Here is a 19260-nt window from a genome sequence, read left to right as displayed (position 1 = left end):
GAAGTTCTTAGCTCAAATGCCAACCTTCGTTTGTAACTGATTTTCACGAACTTCTCATCTCCACAAGCCAAGCATGAAAGACGAGGATTTAAGGAAATTACAAGATAGCAGTTCTATTCACGTCTTGCCCAAAAGTAAAAACAAGCCTGTCCACCTACTCATTACATTACAACTGAAGAGGGAAGAGCGCAGAGGCAACGTGGCACAGCCTGGTTTTGATCAGTTAACCTTGTCGTTTCCACTTCACCTTCCCGTATCACACGTCTTCATGCGTTGATGTACGACGAAAGTGATACGCACTTGCCTTTCAGGGCGGTCAGGTTCTGGTATAATACCACTCGAAAGTAGAACTCATGAGTTGGTTTGGTTCAGTTCCACTTTTGCAATGCAACTTTTCCTGAATTCTAAACAAGAGAATCATAGAAGGCAACCCTTTAGTGCCTGGATTTGCGCCAAACAGGAATTCAAAAGAAAATTGTCTTTGGATTTTCTGTTTCAGTGGGGTCATTAATGTCTCAGAGTGTCAGCTTTCAATATCAAGTGTCTCCACAATCAAACTACTTTTCACAAGATGATTTCTTACACAACAAATCTCATCAAAACATAAACTTGCAAGAATCAAATGGAAATTCTTATTGTGCCGCAATACATATTGCATCAAAAAGATTCTGGAAAATTTTTTTAATACAACATTGAACCATTTACAGATAATGATACCCTGAAGTATTTGCAGTTCACAATTGTTCTGGACATAATTACAGTATCTTCTGTGATCTGATTCTAGTACTCGTTTCACTTCTTTCCTCTAAATATGTGCTCATTCTTTAGTCACTCAATGATATATCTCTCTCTGGTCATTTACCAAGTTGGAAGTGTCACCTCCAATTCAACAAGGCTAGGACAATCAAAATCACAAATTGATTGCCTCATGCTCTGGAGTCTTGTATGCAAATCCCGATTCATCACTAGAATGCCTTTTGACCACACTCGCCCTTTGAACTAACCGCACCAATGCTTGCACAACTTCAGACATGGGAGGGCGGAACTCAGGTTCCGGCTATACAGAAAACAAATCGAAAGTTGTTCCCTCTCATTTCTCAGTGATGGGAATAATATTACACAAAATAAAATCAAAGAAAACCCAGCACTAGGAAGCTTAGAGTTTATTTAAGAATTTTAATTATTATAGAAATAGAAAATTTAAAGAGTTCTTATTGTTTAGGAATTATATTATTATTAGGTCCATTATTTCCTAATTTATCTTATTTAGTATTCCTAATTATGAATTAGGCTTTCTATTCCTAATTTGATTCGGATAGTAAGCTCTATAAATAGAGCTAATTTTCTATTATTCAGTAGCTTTAGACTATGATTATTTGACATTAATAAAATTATTGAGAATTAGTTCTCTTTTTCAATTATTAGTCCTCATTTTGTTCTGTGTTCTTGTTTGCTCTGCGTCAGTATATTTGCATGCTCTCGCAATCATACACTTGTCCTTCTAGAATCCAGATATTAATAAAAGGGTGACCTCATGCACGAAGCATATCACACTTATGGGCTCTGAGGAGGGTTGATATATGCAGTGTTACCCTGCTTTGTAAAGAGGCTGTTTCCGTGACTTGAATATGTAATAACCATGTCACAAATGGAGTAACTTTATCGTTACACCGAAGTCACCTTCTAATGTCCTTCCAAATATTCCTGGAGGTAAAGACCAGGTCTTCTTGATAGTTTTTTGTTATTGTTGTTGTTGTTGTTTTTTTTTTTTTTTTTTTAAAGCTACACCAGGAAGGGATCCGGGGAATGTCTAATCTGCTTTTGGAAGCAAATGGGGAAACTGTGCTAATGATAGTTTGGTCTCAACATATATTTAGTCTTACCATCAATAAAGAAGCTTACCTGAACACAGAGGGCAATGATGTCAGCGAAACGTGAAAGAGACTTTGCAGGATACATGCCATTCAAGGCAGGATCAACCATTTTTGCCAAAGCATCAATATCGTGCAGTTGAGGAGTAGCCCATCTCACAAGTGACTGCTCTGATCTCACCCTTGAACTATGAAACACACAAAAATTGGACAAAGGATGCCATAATGTAAATAAATTTTAAGAAATTGCAGAATAAAAAAAAATAATCTTTAACATTTCCTAGAAGAGAAAGACAATAATCAGCAAACAACAGAAGTGTTACCTGTCCAGCGGCTTCCGACCAGTCAGTAGCTCCAACATCACCACACCAAAGCTGTACACATCACTCTTTACAGTGTATACTCCTGACAAGGCAAATTCAGGAGCACTATAGCCAAATGATCCGACCATCTGTGTTGACACCTGTCATTGTGAACAATGTTATACTCATTCAGCACTTATACAAACGAAGTTATGTCAACAAGTTCCAAGGAGGGGAAAAAAAAATAATAAGATTGCCCACTGTAAAAATTATCCATCTCTGCTTTTACCTGCCTCTCTGTGTTTGGTGTGAGAGCAGCTAAACCGCAGTCTGACAAGTGGGGATTGAGCTCTTCATCAACTAAAATATTTGCTGACTTGAAATTTCGATGCACAACAGAAGGCAAGCAAACTTCATGCAGGTACCTGACAAATATGCTACAGTTTAGAATGAAAAGCAGGGCACCAAATGAGAGATAGAGAATTATAATGCCATACAAATATAACATACTCTAAAGCCCGCGCCGTCCCAAGTGCTACCCTAACACGTGCATTCCAAGATAGAGTCTTGCTACCATCATCAGCAAAGTGCAGCATATCATGCAGACTCCCATTCCCAATATATTCATAAACCAAAAGGCGCTGGCCATGCTCTGAACAGTATCCTACCAGTGAAACAATGTTTGGGTGCCTCAACCGAGACATATTTGAAACAGCTTCAAGAAAGTTATCTTCCTCCTGCAATGAAAGTGCTGCATTGTCGATCTTCTTAATAGCCATTGCCTACATCAACAGCACACAATTTGATTAACTTATTTTTGTAACATAATTCAGAAAAATCCAAACCAGAAAACAGAAAGAAAAACTATTATTTCATGATGGCTCTGTTATATCATACTAATAAGTTCATGACAAGAAAAGAATTAAACTGAGATACAAGGTACATGACACAAGTTTAACAGTGGCTATCCCCAATTAAGTCAGTGTACGTATGCCTATTTGTTATCTAACTTGGTAGAAAAAAGGGGACAGAGAGACTTGCAATCAGGCATCGGTAAAAGATGTGGCATAACATGACCTCATATACATCATTAATAACCTCCAAAGTTTTGTCTCTGTTTGTAGACTAACTTAGCAAAATGTTGTTAACACTTTAGAGTAGTTGCTCAAATCACACTTGTGGAAAATATTCAAGGACAAATAAAATTTTGGTACTACTCTGCAGGATTGCCTACAGTAGAATCCTGCAGATGCAACACTGGCAGCTCCAATGCCTTATACTCAGAGAAGCATATACAAACCAGAAAGAATCACAAAGACATCTATTCTTTATATGCAATGATCAAGTTACCTTTCCATTAGGAAACTCCCCTTTGTAAACACGACCAAGAGAACCTTCACCAATTAGAAACTCTTGACTAAAGCTATTAGTTGCTGTTTGGAGAGAAGCAACAGTATATGAAGTAGCAGTGATTGGTGACTTCATTCTCTTTATGGATCCAGAATTCCCCTGTAACCGCTCAACTACCAATTTCTCAGCAGGTGGGGGCTTCAGATCTGTAACAGCAGCAATGTTTTTCACTCTCTGCTCTTGTATGTCCATATTTACTGCAATAAGGAAGCAGAATTTAGCACCTCAATAATTAGCATTATTGAGCTTCCTTTTTCAAGCTATTAATGAACAAATTTTGAAGTAAATTGACATGAAGAAAATTTCCAAATTCTTGTAAAGTGCTGCATAGTTAGTAAACAGTTTAACCAGTGCCACTAGAGTGATTTTAGCTATTCCTATCTGTGATCCAAAGAAACTGAATGACTTCTAAGAGGAGAAATAAGAGGAGGAAGAAGAATAAGAAGACACCCTCTGTATATATTCTATTACAGATATCATAGTCCCACAAATATCCAAATCTCAAGTGAACATTTAAATGAATGAACAAGTCAACATTCAAAAGCTTAAAAAAGAAGAAGAAGAAGAAGAAGAAGAAGAAGAAGAAGAAATAGTAATGTAAGGAGAATAAAAGAAAAAAGGAAAGAAAACCTACTGTCATTTGTGCCAGCAGACCGACTTCCCTGGGAAACTATGACACCAGTGTCCTTCCTTTTATTTTTTCTAATGCAAAAAACAACAGCAAGAAGTGCAAGGAGAAGCATAAACACACAACCCATGATTATGCCTATAATAGCCCCCACTGACATTCCCTTATCCGATTCAGATGACTGGCCATTAGAAGATGGGGGTGAATGTGCGCCTGATCCTGAATGACTACGATTATTATGAGATCTACCAGGTGGCGGTGGGGTATATGGTGGAGAAGGAGGAGCAGGACCATTGTCAAAAGAATTTCCATCATATCTGTTTTATTTTTTTCAACAGCTAAGTTAGACTTATTGCAAAAGTGAACTGAAATGCAAGAAACACAAAGCATCACATAAAAAACTTACATAAAGTTTGGAATTGAATTAAGTTCTTGAGGTATCCATCCGCTGAAATGGTTGTTTGCAACATTTCTATTGAAAATATAAATGAAAATAAGGAAAAAAATAGATAATAAATTGAACACTCCAGTAGTAAAAGAACTTACAAAGTAGTCAAAGGCAAACCCGTAAGAACATCTAGAGAACCAGTCAGTTGATTGTTCTGAACATTGCTGCCACAATTAGAATATCATGAGAACTCCAATCCAGCTGCACAATATTTTGTTATTTAATTAGTTTAGAAAGATACTAGGATTCAACTCACAGTGTTGAAAGATTGGACAATGAACTAATGGAACTGGGAAGATCTCCACTAAAATTGTTGAAAGAGAGATCCCTGCATCCACAAGCATGGTAGCATAAAATAACAACCTAAAAGCACTATTTATTTAAAATTGCATTCAACATGTTTCAGAGGGACAAATATTATGGTTTGCAAGACATACACACATGTCCATGTAAAATATCAGCCAAGGGCATTAATTTTTATTTATGTACAGAAAAAAAAGAGGCACAACAAAAGTAAAATCATTGGCCACTTGGCACTTGCTAATCCTTAATTCAGATAATGTACCAAGTCCAGATATAGAATATTCAAATGTATTCCCACTGTATTTTGACTGCCAATCATAGATATTGATTTACTCAAACTATTAAAATGATTATTTTTAGCTGTCTCTTGAAGCTAAACGACTATATCTTGTCTAGAACTTCTTATCTTCACCTTTAATGCTTGACACCCCTTCAATATCTGGCATCTTTCCATCTGTCACCAAACCCGCCACACCAACCACCAACGACCACCCCCTTCTTTTTTCTCTCCTGATGAGAAACACTAAACCTCTTTGTTCTCCATTTTCCTTGTTAGCAGTGCCTTACATACAGCTCTATCTGATGCCTAACCTTTCCAATAGCTATCCTTGCAGGAATTCAGTCCTAAAACTTCATGATATCACAGGGTATCGTCTCTTTTTCCGTATTTCTCAATCAGTAAATATGCATGAACTTATAATGATTGATGGAAGAGCCACAGTACAAGGATTGCTCCCTAATTTGACTATACAAAGAACCACAAGGCAGCAAGGCACTCAACAAAAATGATATAAAATTCAGATCCACCATATAAACAAACTATAGCATTACAAAGAGCTTGCTAGGTAAAAAAAAAAAGACAAGAAAAATTCTTTGCAATAAGAGCTAATAGAACAGTGATGATAACATGTAATGAAGTAAGACATCTTACAGGGTTGTGAAAAGTGAAAGATTTGAAAAAACATCTCCAACTGATTGGGAAAGTGAATTACGGCTCACATTCCTAAAACCAAGGATGTTAGAATCAAGCAACGACACAACTACACATTAGTAAATAAAATTTCAAAGCAGTCGAGAGAAGTCACTGACAAGTAAGTGATCGAAAACATGCTAGAAATGGAATAAGGAAGATTCCCACTTAAGTTGTTTCTCGCAAGATTTCTGCATTCAGTAACAATAAGGTCAGTTGCATCAGTAGACAATAAATCTAACAGCTCCATAAAAACAGAAACAATCAACATGATTAAACATTACAGGCTTGTAATATTTGGCGGTAATTGATAAGGGATTGAATCATGAATGTTATTGTCACTTAGATCACTGCCAAGCAAAAACAAAATGGTATCAACAACCCAACTAACCAAGAAAAATAACGAGATTGCATACACCCAAAAATGAACCAAAGCAATCATGTCTTACAATGTTCTTAGTGACATAAGGTTTGAAAGCATGTACCCCATCGTCCCGCTGAGTCCTAATCCAGAAATCTGGCTGTTAAAGAACAGAAAAACAAACCTATTATATAAAACACGCAAAGAAAAACACAAGATTGATCAAAGGCCATATTTGTTATAATGAGTTCATACATGGAAACAACAGCTGATCCCTCACAAGTAACTCCTTTCCATGATTCTGCACACGGATCACCACCATTGCTTTTCCAATTGGTTAGCTGCGAAGGACTGTTCAATGAAGTGTAAATGACCTGTAAAGCTTGAACTGGAACAGAACTAATTAAATTCGATTCCCAAAACTAATCAATTACGAAAAAAAGAAAAAAAAAGGCATAAACCCTTTATTAATTTGCTGAGAAACAAAGAAAAAGAACAAAAAGGCTTAAATGAGATTAGAAAGAGACAGCATTTTGATTTTGATCATTTGAGACCACCAGCTTAGCATAGCACGATTAAAATGATCCCGCTCTTACTACTAAATTCCTTAATTTTTTTGTCGTACACCGACATCAAACACAGAAACTATAGCATTATGCTCTCCATATTTTCCTATATTTTCCCGGGAAACAAACGGAAATAAAGGAACAAACTTGCGAAAAAAAAGAAAAAGAACAAAAAAATCAGCGAAGTCAAAGCTCATTTCTTTGACTGTAGCCAGCTCATTGCAATAAACAGAAAAAGAATCACTTTAAACTCACCAATCACCATCACACTAACAACTCAACCTACCAATCAATAAAAATTAAAAAAAATAATAATAATAAATAAACTGAGGGGGAAATACCATCGGAGGGATCAGTATTGCATTGAACAAGAAGCGGCAAAGCAAAGATAGAGGCGAGGAAAAATAAAAGAAACAGCAACTCAGTAAGCGATGAACGAGGTACACAGAAAGAAAGAGCACTGGGCTTCCCAGCCATTATTGAAATTTCTTGTTGTGTGGTTGTGCTTACAGGTGAGCTTGGAGTGAGGTAGAGAGCATGTTAGACTACCGTAGACACTGAAAATAAGAAGAATAAAAAGAAGAAAAGTGGAAGTGGTCAATAATGAGGTTGAGATCGGAGCCAGTGGCAAGAGGCATCGCCATTAAAGAAAAGGACAGCAAGAGAGAAAGAATCGAAGCTTAGGCCTTGGTGATGAAGAGAGAGAGAGAGAGAGAGAGAGGCTTATGGGTGTCGGCAAAAAAGGAAAAAGAGTTAAATAAATAAAAATAAAATGTAAAGGAAATAATGCAATCAGGTGAAAGGAGTGAGCTTTCAAGTAGGGAAGCAAGGTATGATTCTTGTTTCAGGTAACTCTTCCCCCTTTTTCTCCTCTGGCCTTTGGATTCTCTACGTGCGACTCTTCCTTACACTTTCACTGCCATCCTTTTACAAGTCAACATCTGTCCTGATTTTATCTGGTGGCAGTCAGATCCAACCCTTTATCGAGTACAATTCATCCGCACGCTCTCCTGCCCTTATTAATTTTAGTGATGAGGGCAGTGGAGTAAAAAAAATATGGAAAGAGATCCAAAGTAGAACATTCAAACCCATGGCTTCCGCGAGTAACCTTAGAGGGGGGATGGTTAATGTCAAGATTACCCCTAACAATTTTGTTTCTTGCGTTGAGAGGATCAGAAGAGAACACATTGAGTTCGTGTAGCGCTGTTTGGCATGCTAATTAGAATTATTATTAAGAAAATTATTTTTTTAAATTTATTAAATTTTAATTATAAAAAATTTAAAATAATAAAATTATTTTTTTAATAATATTTAAAATTATTTTATATTTTTATTTAAAAAAATAATTTTAAATCTTTAAATACAATAGCTAATAGATACTAAATGGATGGTAAAAATTACATCTCTTATTCTTTATTGTATAAGAGATAGGAGTCGAGGCAATAATTTCTCGATTGGAGAACAACAAAACTATGGCCATTCTAAGGCTAACATTGTCATTAACTTTGAAGCAGAATGGGACTAGCATTTCACATGCAGGGAAGTTATGAAAATGACTAAAATGTCCACTTGTGAACTAATGGAAACTCTTCTTTTAATTGACTCGGGCCGTGAATGATGACTTTTGGAGGAGTGAAATCAAAAGTTTTAGCCATCAAGTGTCCATATGATTGGTCTTCTTTGTTTGTTTTATACAATTATCATATTCATGCCTTGATTTTCTACTATTTTGGTATTCATACTGGTGAGGTGGAATTAGAGATGTGAAACTTTGATCTCACTGGTTAAGTCCATTAGCCGTGGATTGGTGCACAAGGTCGGTTGGCCAACCCCAAAGTGGGACAGCCTTATTTCCATGGTTTGCAGGTATCATGTCTAATCATTCTGATTCAACTCTCTAAATTATTGGTTACCCACCTCTGACTCATTGATCCCATTTGGGTATTGTTTATTAGTTTTTCTTGATCTAAGAACAATGCTTATGCAGATGGACGCATTCCAAAGGGATTGACTGTCCCTATCTGCATCAAAATTAAGAAGGCCAATACTGAAATCATATCATGCAAGTCTTACCTTTAAATAATGTTAAAATTAATATCAGTCAGTGAATTTGACGGGGAATTTCTCCTATTAATTGGTATTAACGATGTGGATTAACTTATGATGATTAAAGGGAGAGAACAAGAAAGTTTTGTTCAAATTCAAAATGATTGCATTTGCATAGTGTTGAAGCTGCACATGAAAAGGTTTTACGTCGCTAGTGTGACAAACAAGAGAAGAATTGTGGAAAATGACAAAAAAGTGAGTGTCGGTCCAAAACAAAATAATTTCATAAGCTTAAAATAGTAACATTCATGCATGGAATATGAAAGCTTTCCAATGAAATTTGTCAATACAATATAATTTTTAAAAAATAAAATTATATTATATAATAATAAATTAAAATAAAAAAAATCCCCACGAGAAAATTTGCCCTGCTTTTCGATAGAAAAGTTCCTCCCATGCGCCAATCTCCAATGGGGTGGCAACGGAGGATGTAATTCCGGGCTTGACTCTTTGTCATTCTTAACAAGAAGATACACTTGACATTTGGTTTCGTCTAGATTAATTCCATATCAAAATTAATAATTTTAATTTAAAAGATTAAAATTTAAGATTAAATCACCTATCCATCACTATTAATTTTAATTTTCATTTAATTCAATTTTAATTTAATTTAATAATTAAAATTTTAAATTATGTTTTTTTTTAAATATATATAATTTTGTCAAATTCAATTTAAGAAAAGAGAAAAAAAAAGTTTAATTCAAACTTATTTTGATTTTGAGTTAAACTAATTCATTAAAAAAGATGAATTAGATTCTTTTTAATGACATTAAAATGAAGGAAGCAAGGAATCCAAGCATGGTTGTCAAAATCCACTTTATATTTGTTTTTTTTTTGTCTTGAATTATAAGTAAGATGTACATGAACAGTATATCACATGAGCAGAGCATTATTCTTAGCTTCTAAAGACACAACCAGAGGTACATGTGTCACGGTGGGACAGTTTCTCTACCCAAAACAAGCCTCTAAACCGTGCCGCACTTGCTCCTCCCAACAAGTCAGCCTCTCACCTAGTCCCAAGGACCCAAACGGCAACACTCCTTATTTCAAGGAAACAGCCCAATCTCAAGCAAGCAACAAGAACACAAGGTAATCACAAACATACAATCACATGCACGTAAAGAAAGGTAGAAGGGAGAGATGAAAACTGGTGCCAAGAGGCTACTTCTTGTATTCCAAGCTTTACAATTACAAAAGCAATCTGCTCTCTACACTCACAAGTGTAAACTCTCTCATGTGTACAAATAAATGGGGGACAAGGCCCTTATATACACTACATGGCTGTCTCCTAATGATGGCCAACATGTGGCTGTCTTCAAACAAATTTGAATAACACCAATTGAGAGCTCATTAGGCGGCAATTCTTGTTAGTGGCCATGAGGAAGCTGCTGGCCTTGACACCTAGCACTCCATGGGCGGGAGCCAAGTGATTAGGCGCCTTAGTGCTGGGTCCCACCAAGCTGGTCCCTTGATTGGGCAGGACAATTCCCTCCTTCAATCTTCGCACTGCATGGTTTGGAGTTGGCCATGCACGTTGCCCCTTTGTTCCACTTGCCGTGCCATGTCCAAGCCACCTAGCAAGTGCCATGCGACATCCACTTGGCAAGGTCACATGTGCGCTGCACCATGCTGGTTCCCTATCTCACAATACACGCCCTGTGTACAAGGGATGTGGGCATCCCACTTTGCCGCTGCATGTGCTGGCCACTTTGGCCCTCTTAGTGCTCCACTAAGTCCCAAACCTGCACTCACAATATTTCCCACGTGATTCTTCATGGCTTATGCAGTTTACGTACCCTCCAATGAGACTAATGCACACTTGTTGGATTCATTTGGGCAGTCACTACGCAGAAAATTTTTGGACAGTGCGGGAGCAACTTCTTTGGGGTAACACTCTCCCCCACTCAATCCGGCAACGTCCCCGTTGCCTCAAGCTCATACCTCCTCACCACATCCTCATACTACCACAGTTTCAACTCATGTTCCCGGTTAGTCTCTTCAGCTCCACGACCCTTCTATTTCACTAAATATTCCACATAACCAGGGTGGGTGCCCCATGGAGGAACAACCCGATGTGCTATCACCTCTTCGGGCTCATGTTCTAATGTGCTTGTCACTGCAACTGGTGCCCATTTCGATTTATTCCTGGCTGGATCCTCTTGGTCGGTGTGGTATGGCTTCAAGAGACTAACATGGAACACCAGATGGCACTCCAATTGTGCTGGCAGTTTCACACGATAAGCTACTTTCCCAATTCTTTGCTCCACCGGAAATGGTCCCTCATATTTCCTCAATAACCCTTTGTGCCGTTTGCCATGAGTTCTAGGGAACATCCTCACTAGCACCAAGTCTCCCACATCAAATTCTAAGTTTCTCCGCTTAGCATCGGCCCATTTCTTCATTTTTCTGGAAGCCCTAGCCAAGAAGGCTTTTGCTAGCTCCACTTTCTCCTTCCACTCCTTAGCAAACCGAAAGGCTGTTGGATTCGGACCCTTATAAGGAATTGCCACCGTGTATGGGGTGAGGGGCTGCTGTCCCGTAGCAATTTCAAAGAGATTTGCTCCCGTTGCCTCACTTTTCTATAGGTTGTATGAGAACTAGGCCACATCAAGCAACTCAGGCCAGTCTCTCTGGTTGGCACTAACAAATTACCTCAAGTATAGCTCCAGTAAGGCATTCACCCTCTCCGTCTACCCATTAGTCTGGGGGTGAAAACTGGTAGAGAACCTCAGGTCTGTCCCCATTAATCTGAACAGCTTGGTCCAAAATCTGCCGATGAACCTCACGTCCCTGTCACTGACAATGTCTCTCGGCAACCCCCAATACTTTACTACTCCCCTGAAGAATAATCGAGCAACCTCTTTAGCATCAAATTGGGTTGGGGTAGGCATGAATACTGCATACTTACTGAGGCGGTCTACCACGACCATGATGTTGCCAAGGCCTCCCACCTTCGGCAATCCCACTATGAAATCCATGGACATACTCTTCCAAGGATGGCTGGGTGTTGGGAGAGGTTCTAACAACCTTACAGGCCGTCTCTACTCGGCCTTATCCTACTGACAAACCAAACAGGTCCTCACAAACAGCTGGATATCATCTCCCATTCGTGGCCAGTAGTAACCTCGTTCAATGAGGGCTTGGGTGCGCTGAGCACCAGGGTGGCCTGCCCACCGAGTATCATGGCACTCTTGCATAAACTGCCTTCCTCAGACAGCCCCATCTTGGCACAAACACTGCTCCCTTCCTAGTCAGCACCAACCCTTGATCGTCTCTCCAAAACTGATGGGTCTTACCTTGGCCAATTAACTCAATCAACAGCTTGGCCTACGGATCATGTTGGAGACCCTCCACAATGCGCTCCATCAAGCTAGGATTAGGCTGAATATTTGTTGCCGCCAACTCCACCTTGCGACTAAAAGCATCCGCAACGAGGTTAGCTTTCCCGGGCTTGTATTCCATAACGAAGTCAAACTCTCCCAAAAATGCTTGCCACCGAGCCTGTTTTGGTGAAAGTTTCTTCTGTGTGAGGAAGTAACTGGTAGCCACATTATCGGTCTTCACTGTGAATCTGCTACCCAACAAGTAGTGCCGCCAAGTCCTTAGGCAATGGACTACGGCTGCCATTTCTTTTTCTTGGACCGTATATCTCCTCTCGGTCTCGTTTAGTTTCCGGCTCTCAAAGGCTATAGGATGCCTTCCCTGCATAATTACACCACCGATAGCAAAGTCGAAAGCATCCGTGTGAACCTCGAATGGCGAGGAATAATCGGGCAGTTTCAACACTGGCTCTTGTTTGAGTGCTAGTTTCAACCTCTCAAAAGACTGCTGGTATTTCTCATTCCATTCCCACGGCTTGTCTTTCTTCAACAAATTTGTCAATGGGGCAGCTATGTGAGAGTATCCCTCAATAAACCTCCTGTAGTAGTTAGCCAACCCCAGGAATGATCTCAACTCCGGCACTTTCTTGGGCGGTTCCCAATCCTCTATGGCTTGAATCTTGGCTTTATCCATTCTAATCTACCCGTGGCCAACAATATGTCCCAAAAAAGCTACTTCCTCTTGCGCAAATTCACACTTTTCCTTCTTCACAAACAAGTGATGTTCCCTCAATTTCTTGAAGACCAACCGAAGATGTTCAAGGTGTTCTTGCAACGTCCGGCTGTACACCACAATATCATCTAGATAAACCACAACAAAATCATCAAGGAAAGGGTGAAATACCTTGTTCATCAATGTGCAAAAGGTGGCAGGGGCATTTGTGAGGCCAAACGGCATAACTCTAAACTCGAAGGACCCATACCGCGTCACACAAGCAGTCTTGGGCTTGTCACCTTCAGCTATGCGCACCTGATAATAGCCGGACCTCAAATCCAGTTTGGAGAACCTCCTAGCATCCCCCAATCTATCAAACAACTCCCCAATGTGCGGGAAGGGATACTTGTTTTTCACTGTAATTTTATTCAGTGCCCGGTAGTCGATGCACATCCATAAGCTGCCATCCTTCTTCTTTTGGAACAAAATTGGTGTGTCGAATGGAGCTTTGGACAGCTGTATGAACCCAGCATCTAGCAACTCTTTCAACTGCCTCTTTAGTTCATCAAGCTCAGGAGGAGCCATGCGGTAGGGTACCCCGCTGGGTGGTTTCGCACCAGGCAGCAAATCAATGGCGTGGTCCACTTCTCTGACTGCCTCTTCAACTCTTGTTTAAACTCATCCCACGTTTTTATGCAACACATACCCTTTTCCATGTCAAGCATCCTCCGCCTCCACCATACCATAGCACTCTCGGCTAGGAACAATGGAGCATTATCCACCTTACGTGAATCTTCTTCAACCCCAAGAGCTCAGAAATATTGGTCCAAAGCCCATAAGAAGTTGTCTATCTCACTGGCGTTCCTTGCACCTTTAAATACATTTGGCTTGGGCACATCAACCCTAGCCATAGGAGTAGCAAGAGCATGGTTGGTCCCTCCTCCTTAGGCCACCGACCTTTTTAGCAATACAAGTTCATCTTTCACCTCACCGTTCACTCTCTCCACTTTTTCCTTTAGCAACCGGTTCTCTTCCTTGATGGCAGAAATTTTCTCGGCATGAGCAATCTTAAGAGCCTCATTCTCACTTGTCAACCTCTCTAGGGCATCACTAAAGGCAGCTTGAAGTTCACCACGGGTTTCCTCTAACCCATCCCCAAGCTCCATCAGTCGGCTCTCTATTTCCTCAAACCTATCATCCCCGGTTATCAAGTGGCGCTCCATCTTGGCCAACCTCACCTCCATGTCCCCCAAGTCTTCTCTCACTCGAGAGGGATCTCTAGGCTTGGTTGTACCCTTCCTCTTGCCTTGGCCTGTTTGTTCTTCCACCATCGAAGCACCAGCACCTTGTTCTTGTTCACCTGAATCGGCCATGTTACTCAGCACTCCACCGAATGCTCTGATACCAACTGTCACGGTGGGACAGTTTCTCTACCCAAAACAAGCCCCTAAACCGTGCAGCACTTGCTCCTCCCAACAAGTCATCCTCTCACCTAGTCCCAAGGACCCAAACGGCAACACTCCTTACTTTAAAGAAACAGCCCAATCTCAAGTAAGCAACAAGAACACAAGGCAATCACAAACATACAATCACATGCACGTAAAGAAAGGTAGAAGGGAGAGACGAAAACTGGTGCCAAGAGGCTACTTCTTGTATTCCAAGCTTTACAATTACAAAAGCAATCTGCTCTCTACACTCACAAGTGTAAACTCTCTCATGTGTACAAATAAATGGGGGACAAGGCCCTTATATACACTACATGGATGTCTCCTAATGATGGCCAACATGTGGCTGTCTTCAAACAAATTTGAATAACACCAATTGAGAGCTCATTGGGCGGTAATTCTTGTTAGTGGCCATGAGGAAGCTGCTGGCCTTGACACCTAGCACTCCATGGGCAGGAGCCAAGGTGAGCCAAGTGATTGGGCACCTTAGTGCCGGGTCCCACCAAGCTGGTCCCTTAATTGGGCGGGACAATTCCCTCCTTCAATCTTCACGCTACATGGTTTGGAGTTGGCCATGCACATTGCCCCTTTGTTCCACCTGTCGTGCCATGTCCAAGCCACCTAGCAAGTGCCATGCGACGTCCACTTAGCAAGGTCCCAGGTGCGCTGCACCATGCTGGTTCCCTATCTCACAATACACGCCCCGTGTACAAGGGATGCGGGCATCCCACTTTGCCGCTGCATGTGCTGGCCACTTTGGCCCTCTTAGTGCGCCACTAAGTCCCAAACCTGCACTCACAATATTTCCCACGTGATTCTTCATGGCTCATGTAGTTTACGTACCCTCCAATGAGACTAATGCACACTTGTTGGATTCATTTGGGCAGTCACTACGCAGAAAATTTTTGGATAGTGCGGGAGCAACTTCTTTGGGGTAACACTCTCCCCCACTCAATCTGGCAACGTCCCCGTTGCCTCAAGCTCATATCTCCTCACCACATCCTCATACTACCACAGTTTCAACTCATGTTCCCAGCTAGTCTCTTCAGCTCCACGGCCCTTCCATTTCAGTAAATATTCCACATAACCAGGGTGGGCACCCCATGGAGGAACAACCCGATGTGCTATCACCTCTTCGGGCTCATGTTCTAATGTGCTTGTCACTGCAACTAGTGCCCATTTCGATTTATTCCTGGCTGGATCCTTTTAGTCGGTGTGGTATGGCTTCAAGAGACTAACATGGAACACCGGATGGCACTCCAATTGTGCTGGCAGTTTCACACGATAAGCTATTTTCCCAATTCTTTGCTCCACCAGAAACGGTCTCTCATATTTCCTCAATAACCCTTTGTGCCGTTTGCCATGAGTTCTAGGGAACATCCTCACTAGCACCAAGTCTCCCACATCAAATTCTAAGTGTCTCCGCTTAGCATCGGCCCATTTCTTCATTTTTCTGGAAGCCCTAGCCAAAGGAGGCTTTTGCTAGCTCCACTTTCTCCTTCCACTCCTTAGCAAACCGAAAGGCTGTTGGATTCGGACCCTTATAAGGAATTGCCACCGTGTGTGGGGTGAGGGGCTGCTGTCCCGTAGCAATTTCAAAGGGACTTGCTCCCGTTGCTTCACTTTTCTGTAGGTTGTATGAGAACTGGGCCACATCAAGCAACTCAGGCTAGTCTCTCTGGTTGGCACTAACAAAGTGCCTCAAGTATAGCTCCAGCAAGGCATTCACCCTTTCCGTCTGCCCATCAGTCTGGGTGTGAAAACTGGTAGAGAACCTCAGGTCTGTCCCCATTAATCTGAACAGCTCGGTCCAAAATCTGCCGGTGAACCTCGCGTCCCTGTCACTGACAATGTCTCTCGGCAACCCCCAATACTTTACTACTCCCCTGAAGAACAATCGGGCAGCCTCTTTAGCATCAAATTGGGTTGCGGCAGACATGAATACTGCATACTTGCTGAGCCGGTCTACCACGACCATGATGTTGCCAAGGCCTCCCACCTTCGGCAATCCCACTATGAAATCCATGGAGATACTCTCCCAAGGACGGCTGGGTGTTGGGAGAGGTTCTAACAATCCTGCAGGCCGTCTCTGCTCGGCCTTATCCTGCTGACAAACCAAACAGGTCCTCACAAACAGCTGGATATCATCTCCCATCCGTGGCCAGTAGTAACCTCGTTCAATGAGGGCTTGGGTGCGCTGCGCATCAGGGTGGCCTTGTCACGACCCAACTTATGGGCCGGACCGGCACTAGGACCTGGGCCAGCCTAAAGCCCCCGAGGCCCGTAGTAAGCCTAACTATTCATTAATTTAACTCTAAGGCCCATTTGGGCCCAATTTCAAGAAATCAACCGGACAGAGTCCGGCCATAAAATGGGCCTACCAACGGGGAGTTTTTGACTCACCCGACCTGTAAACACAGTAAATACTCAATTGGGGAGCTCAGCTCACCCTCCACATACTCATCAGCATAAAAATAAATGGGAGCTCAGCTCCCTCATCCAATCCATCAAACATGCATAGAATATTAAGTTTACAGGTCCAAAATAATAATTTAGTTTACAGACCCAAATCAAATAAACATTTCTAACACATGTGGAAATTCTAGAAGTTTATAGAATTACACAAATACTGATAAACGACCTGCGAGGGAGAAAAGCAGGTTAACCTCAAAAATATATCCTCCTGTGGCCTGAAAAATATTGAACAGGAGTGAGCGTTCGACTCAGAGAGTAAAATATCAATTTTAACCGTAATCTCTATAACTATCTGGAACTAATGCAACATGTGGAGTGAAATGCAACATCAATAACATTTTCACATCATAACATCAAAAAGGTAATTTGGAGCACTCACGCACCCAGCAATATCAATCATATATATATGGGAGCTGATCCCCTATACAGCTCTCTTAATTCCAACTATGCCAGCGAAGAACTCAGCTCGGACTTCCACTTAATAACCAAATCGGGGTCCCAGCGAAGAACTCAAGCCGTGTCTACCCCGAAGGACCGGGTCCCAGCGAAGATCTCAAGCCGTGTCTACCCGTCCTATCCATAGTCCACACCACATCACACGCACGCACACTGCTCCAAATTACCACAGCAACATACATGGCACTTTCACAGTTATCAATGCAACATAAAACGTGCCTAGAGTTTAACTACATAGATACATACATATAGGTGATGCATGGGCATGCTTGAACATATAATAATAGTGAAATTACAATTAAAATCAATATTTTACTCACAGACTTGACGGTGGTCACTGAGGCGGCTGGGCGGAGGAAGAAGGTCGTCGCTCACTGACAATTTTATTACAATCATTTAATAAATTTGACTCAATACAAACAAAGAAAAGACCAAATACGTCCTAAGTCATGCCGAAAATCCGACAGAGTCTCCCCTATACCTAGGACCTACCCAACTTGCAAAAGGGCTCAAAACACACTTCTATATTCACAATCCATATGTCCACAACTCAATCACATCACACAGCCCCTCCTGGGCCCATCAAATCAATCATCCATCACAATATGTAAAATTTCAATTTAGTCCTTATAATTGACCATTTTTGCAAAAACTGCCCAAATAAGCTCTAAAAATTCTAAAACTTTGCCTCAAGGTCTCTAGCAATATTACTAAGCTATTGCAAAAAGAATCATAATTTTCTAAGCTACCACGAATATTTTATGGATTTTTAATCCTATTTAAGCACTAGAAAATTACGAAAAAACAAGGTTCGGGTTTACCTTTGCCGATTCTGACTTCGGGGACGCGCTCGGGACGTCTGACAATGGGGGGGGTAGCCAAAACCTCGGTCCAATTCGGAGACTTTTTCGGTAACGGGTCTGTCTGGCTGGAAATTCACAGACCCGGACAACTGTCGAATTTCCGCGAATTGAGGATACCTACACGAAGCCCATAACACGGGGGTTAGTACATAAATTTTTCAGAATTTTCTAAGCTCATTTAATGCTCGAAAAAACACTGCGAAGTTCCGTGGGACCCACCGAAAAAGGTGTCGGAAAAATTCGAAATTTATGTCGCCGCGAAGCTCTCGACGAGTGGAGCGCTCGGGTACTCTCGGTTTTCTCGTGGGGTTTACGGTTTGTGAGAAATTTAGCCCAAAAGTCGAAATTGGCTAAAAACTTCCCGAGCAAAAATCGGACAAACCGCTCGATGGATTTCGGTGTTTTTGGTGTCTATGGAAAGCTCTCGTCGAGTAGATGATTTTAGATACAAGACTCGGTCCGATTGGTGGCCGGATCGGTCGAATTTTGGCCGGGGAAGTCGAAACGTCACGTGCGCAGGGGAGGGCGTTTCGCACCCGTTTTTCGGCCGTTTGGGGCGGCCGGGCTGGGAGGTCGGGGCCTGCCGTGAGGTGGGGAGGCAGGAGGTGGTCGGCCGAGGGGCGGGGAGGACAGAAAAGAGAGAGAGACGGGAGAGAGGTCGACGCGCGCGGGGAAGGGAAGAAGAAAAAAAAAAAGGCCGGTCCGATTCGACCGGTCCGATCCGGCGATCGATTCAATTCGTGATGCGATTCAAATACATAAAATTTTGAATTTTTACTCGCCTCGACCAAAAACGAGGTCCAAAATTCAAAAATTTGAAAACTCAGAAAATACGTAGACTCCAAATATATTTTTAGTTTTGCCACGTGGTCTTTAAATTAATTTTTAAAAATCATCAAAGTTTATATTTTCGGAAAATCGAACCCGATTTTTAAAATCCGAAAAATCTCAAAAAAATTCCTAAAAAAAAAAATAAAATTAAAATACCAAAAATGCTCATAAAATTTAAAATTTTGGGGTG

At 41.2% G+C, this 19260-nt stretch overlaps 2 protein-coding genes across 4 annotated transcripts; both read right to left on the bottom strand.

Moving 5' to 3' along the window:
• Nucleotides 1–609: 609 nt before the first annotated feature.
• LOC110633421 (protein STRUBBELIG-RECEPTOR FAMILY 8) lies at nt 610–7691 on the bottom strand. Of its 3 annotated transcripts, none has more exons than XM_058130487.1 (16): nt 7201–7691; nt 6549–6681; nt 6382–6453; nt 6217–6282; nt 6052–6123; nt 5894–5965; nt 4916–4987; nt 4758–4823; nt 4618–4683; nt 4218–4528; nt 3524–3780; nt 2684–2955; nt 2463–2598; nt 2195–2334; nt 1903–2059; nt 610–1057 (listed from the first exon to the last, which is right to left on the bottom strand). In XM_058130487.1, the coding sequence occupies exons 1-16, from the start codon at nt 7334–7336 to the stop codon at nt 911–913; spliced, it is 2175 nt and encodes a 724-aa protein (XP_057986470.1). In that variant the 5' UTR covers nt 7337–7691; the 3' UTR covers nt 610–910. The 3 variants fall into 3 exon arrangements, with proteins under 3 accessions (XP_057986470.1, XP_057986472.1, XP_057986471.1); XM_058130489.1 differs by having other exon boundaries at nt 6549–6644; nt 7201–7349; XM_058130488.1 differs by lacking the exon at nt 7201–7691 and adding an exon at nt 6821–7148 and having other exon boundaries at nt 6549–6644.
• Nucleotides 7692–10980: 3289 nt separating this feature from the next.
• Nucleotides 10981–11943, bottom strand: LOC131170384 (uncharacterized). The gene is made up of 2 exons (XM_058129433.1): nt 11752–11943; nt 10981–11544 (listed from the first exon to the last, which is right to left on the bottom strand). Exons 1-2 carry the CDS (start codon nt 11941–11943, stop codon nt 10981–10983), a joined length of 756 nt encoding a protein of 251 aa, XP_057985416.1.
• Nucleotides 11944–19260: the final 7317 nt, after the last annotated feature.

The sequence above is a fragment of the Hevea brasiliensis genome, chromosome 11 (assembly GCF_030052815.1).
Source record: "Hevea brasiliensis isolate MT/VB/25A 57/8 chromosome 11, ASM3005281v1, whole genome shotgun sequence".
Lineage (NCBI taxonomy): Eukaryota > Viridiplantae > Streptophyta > Magnoliopsida > Malpighiales > Euphorbiaceae > Hevea > Hevea brasiliensis.
The sequence above is the reverse complement of the archived record's forward strand: the minus strand, read 5'-3'. Positions and strand labels throughout refer to the sequence as shown.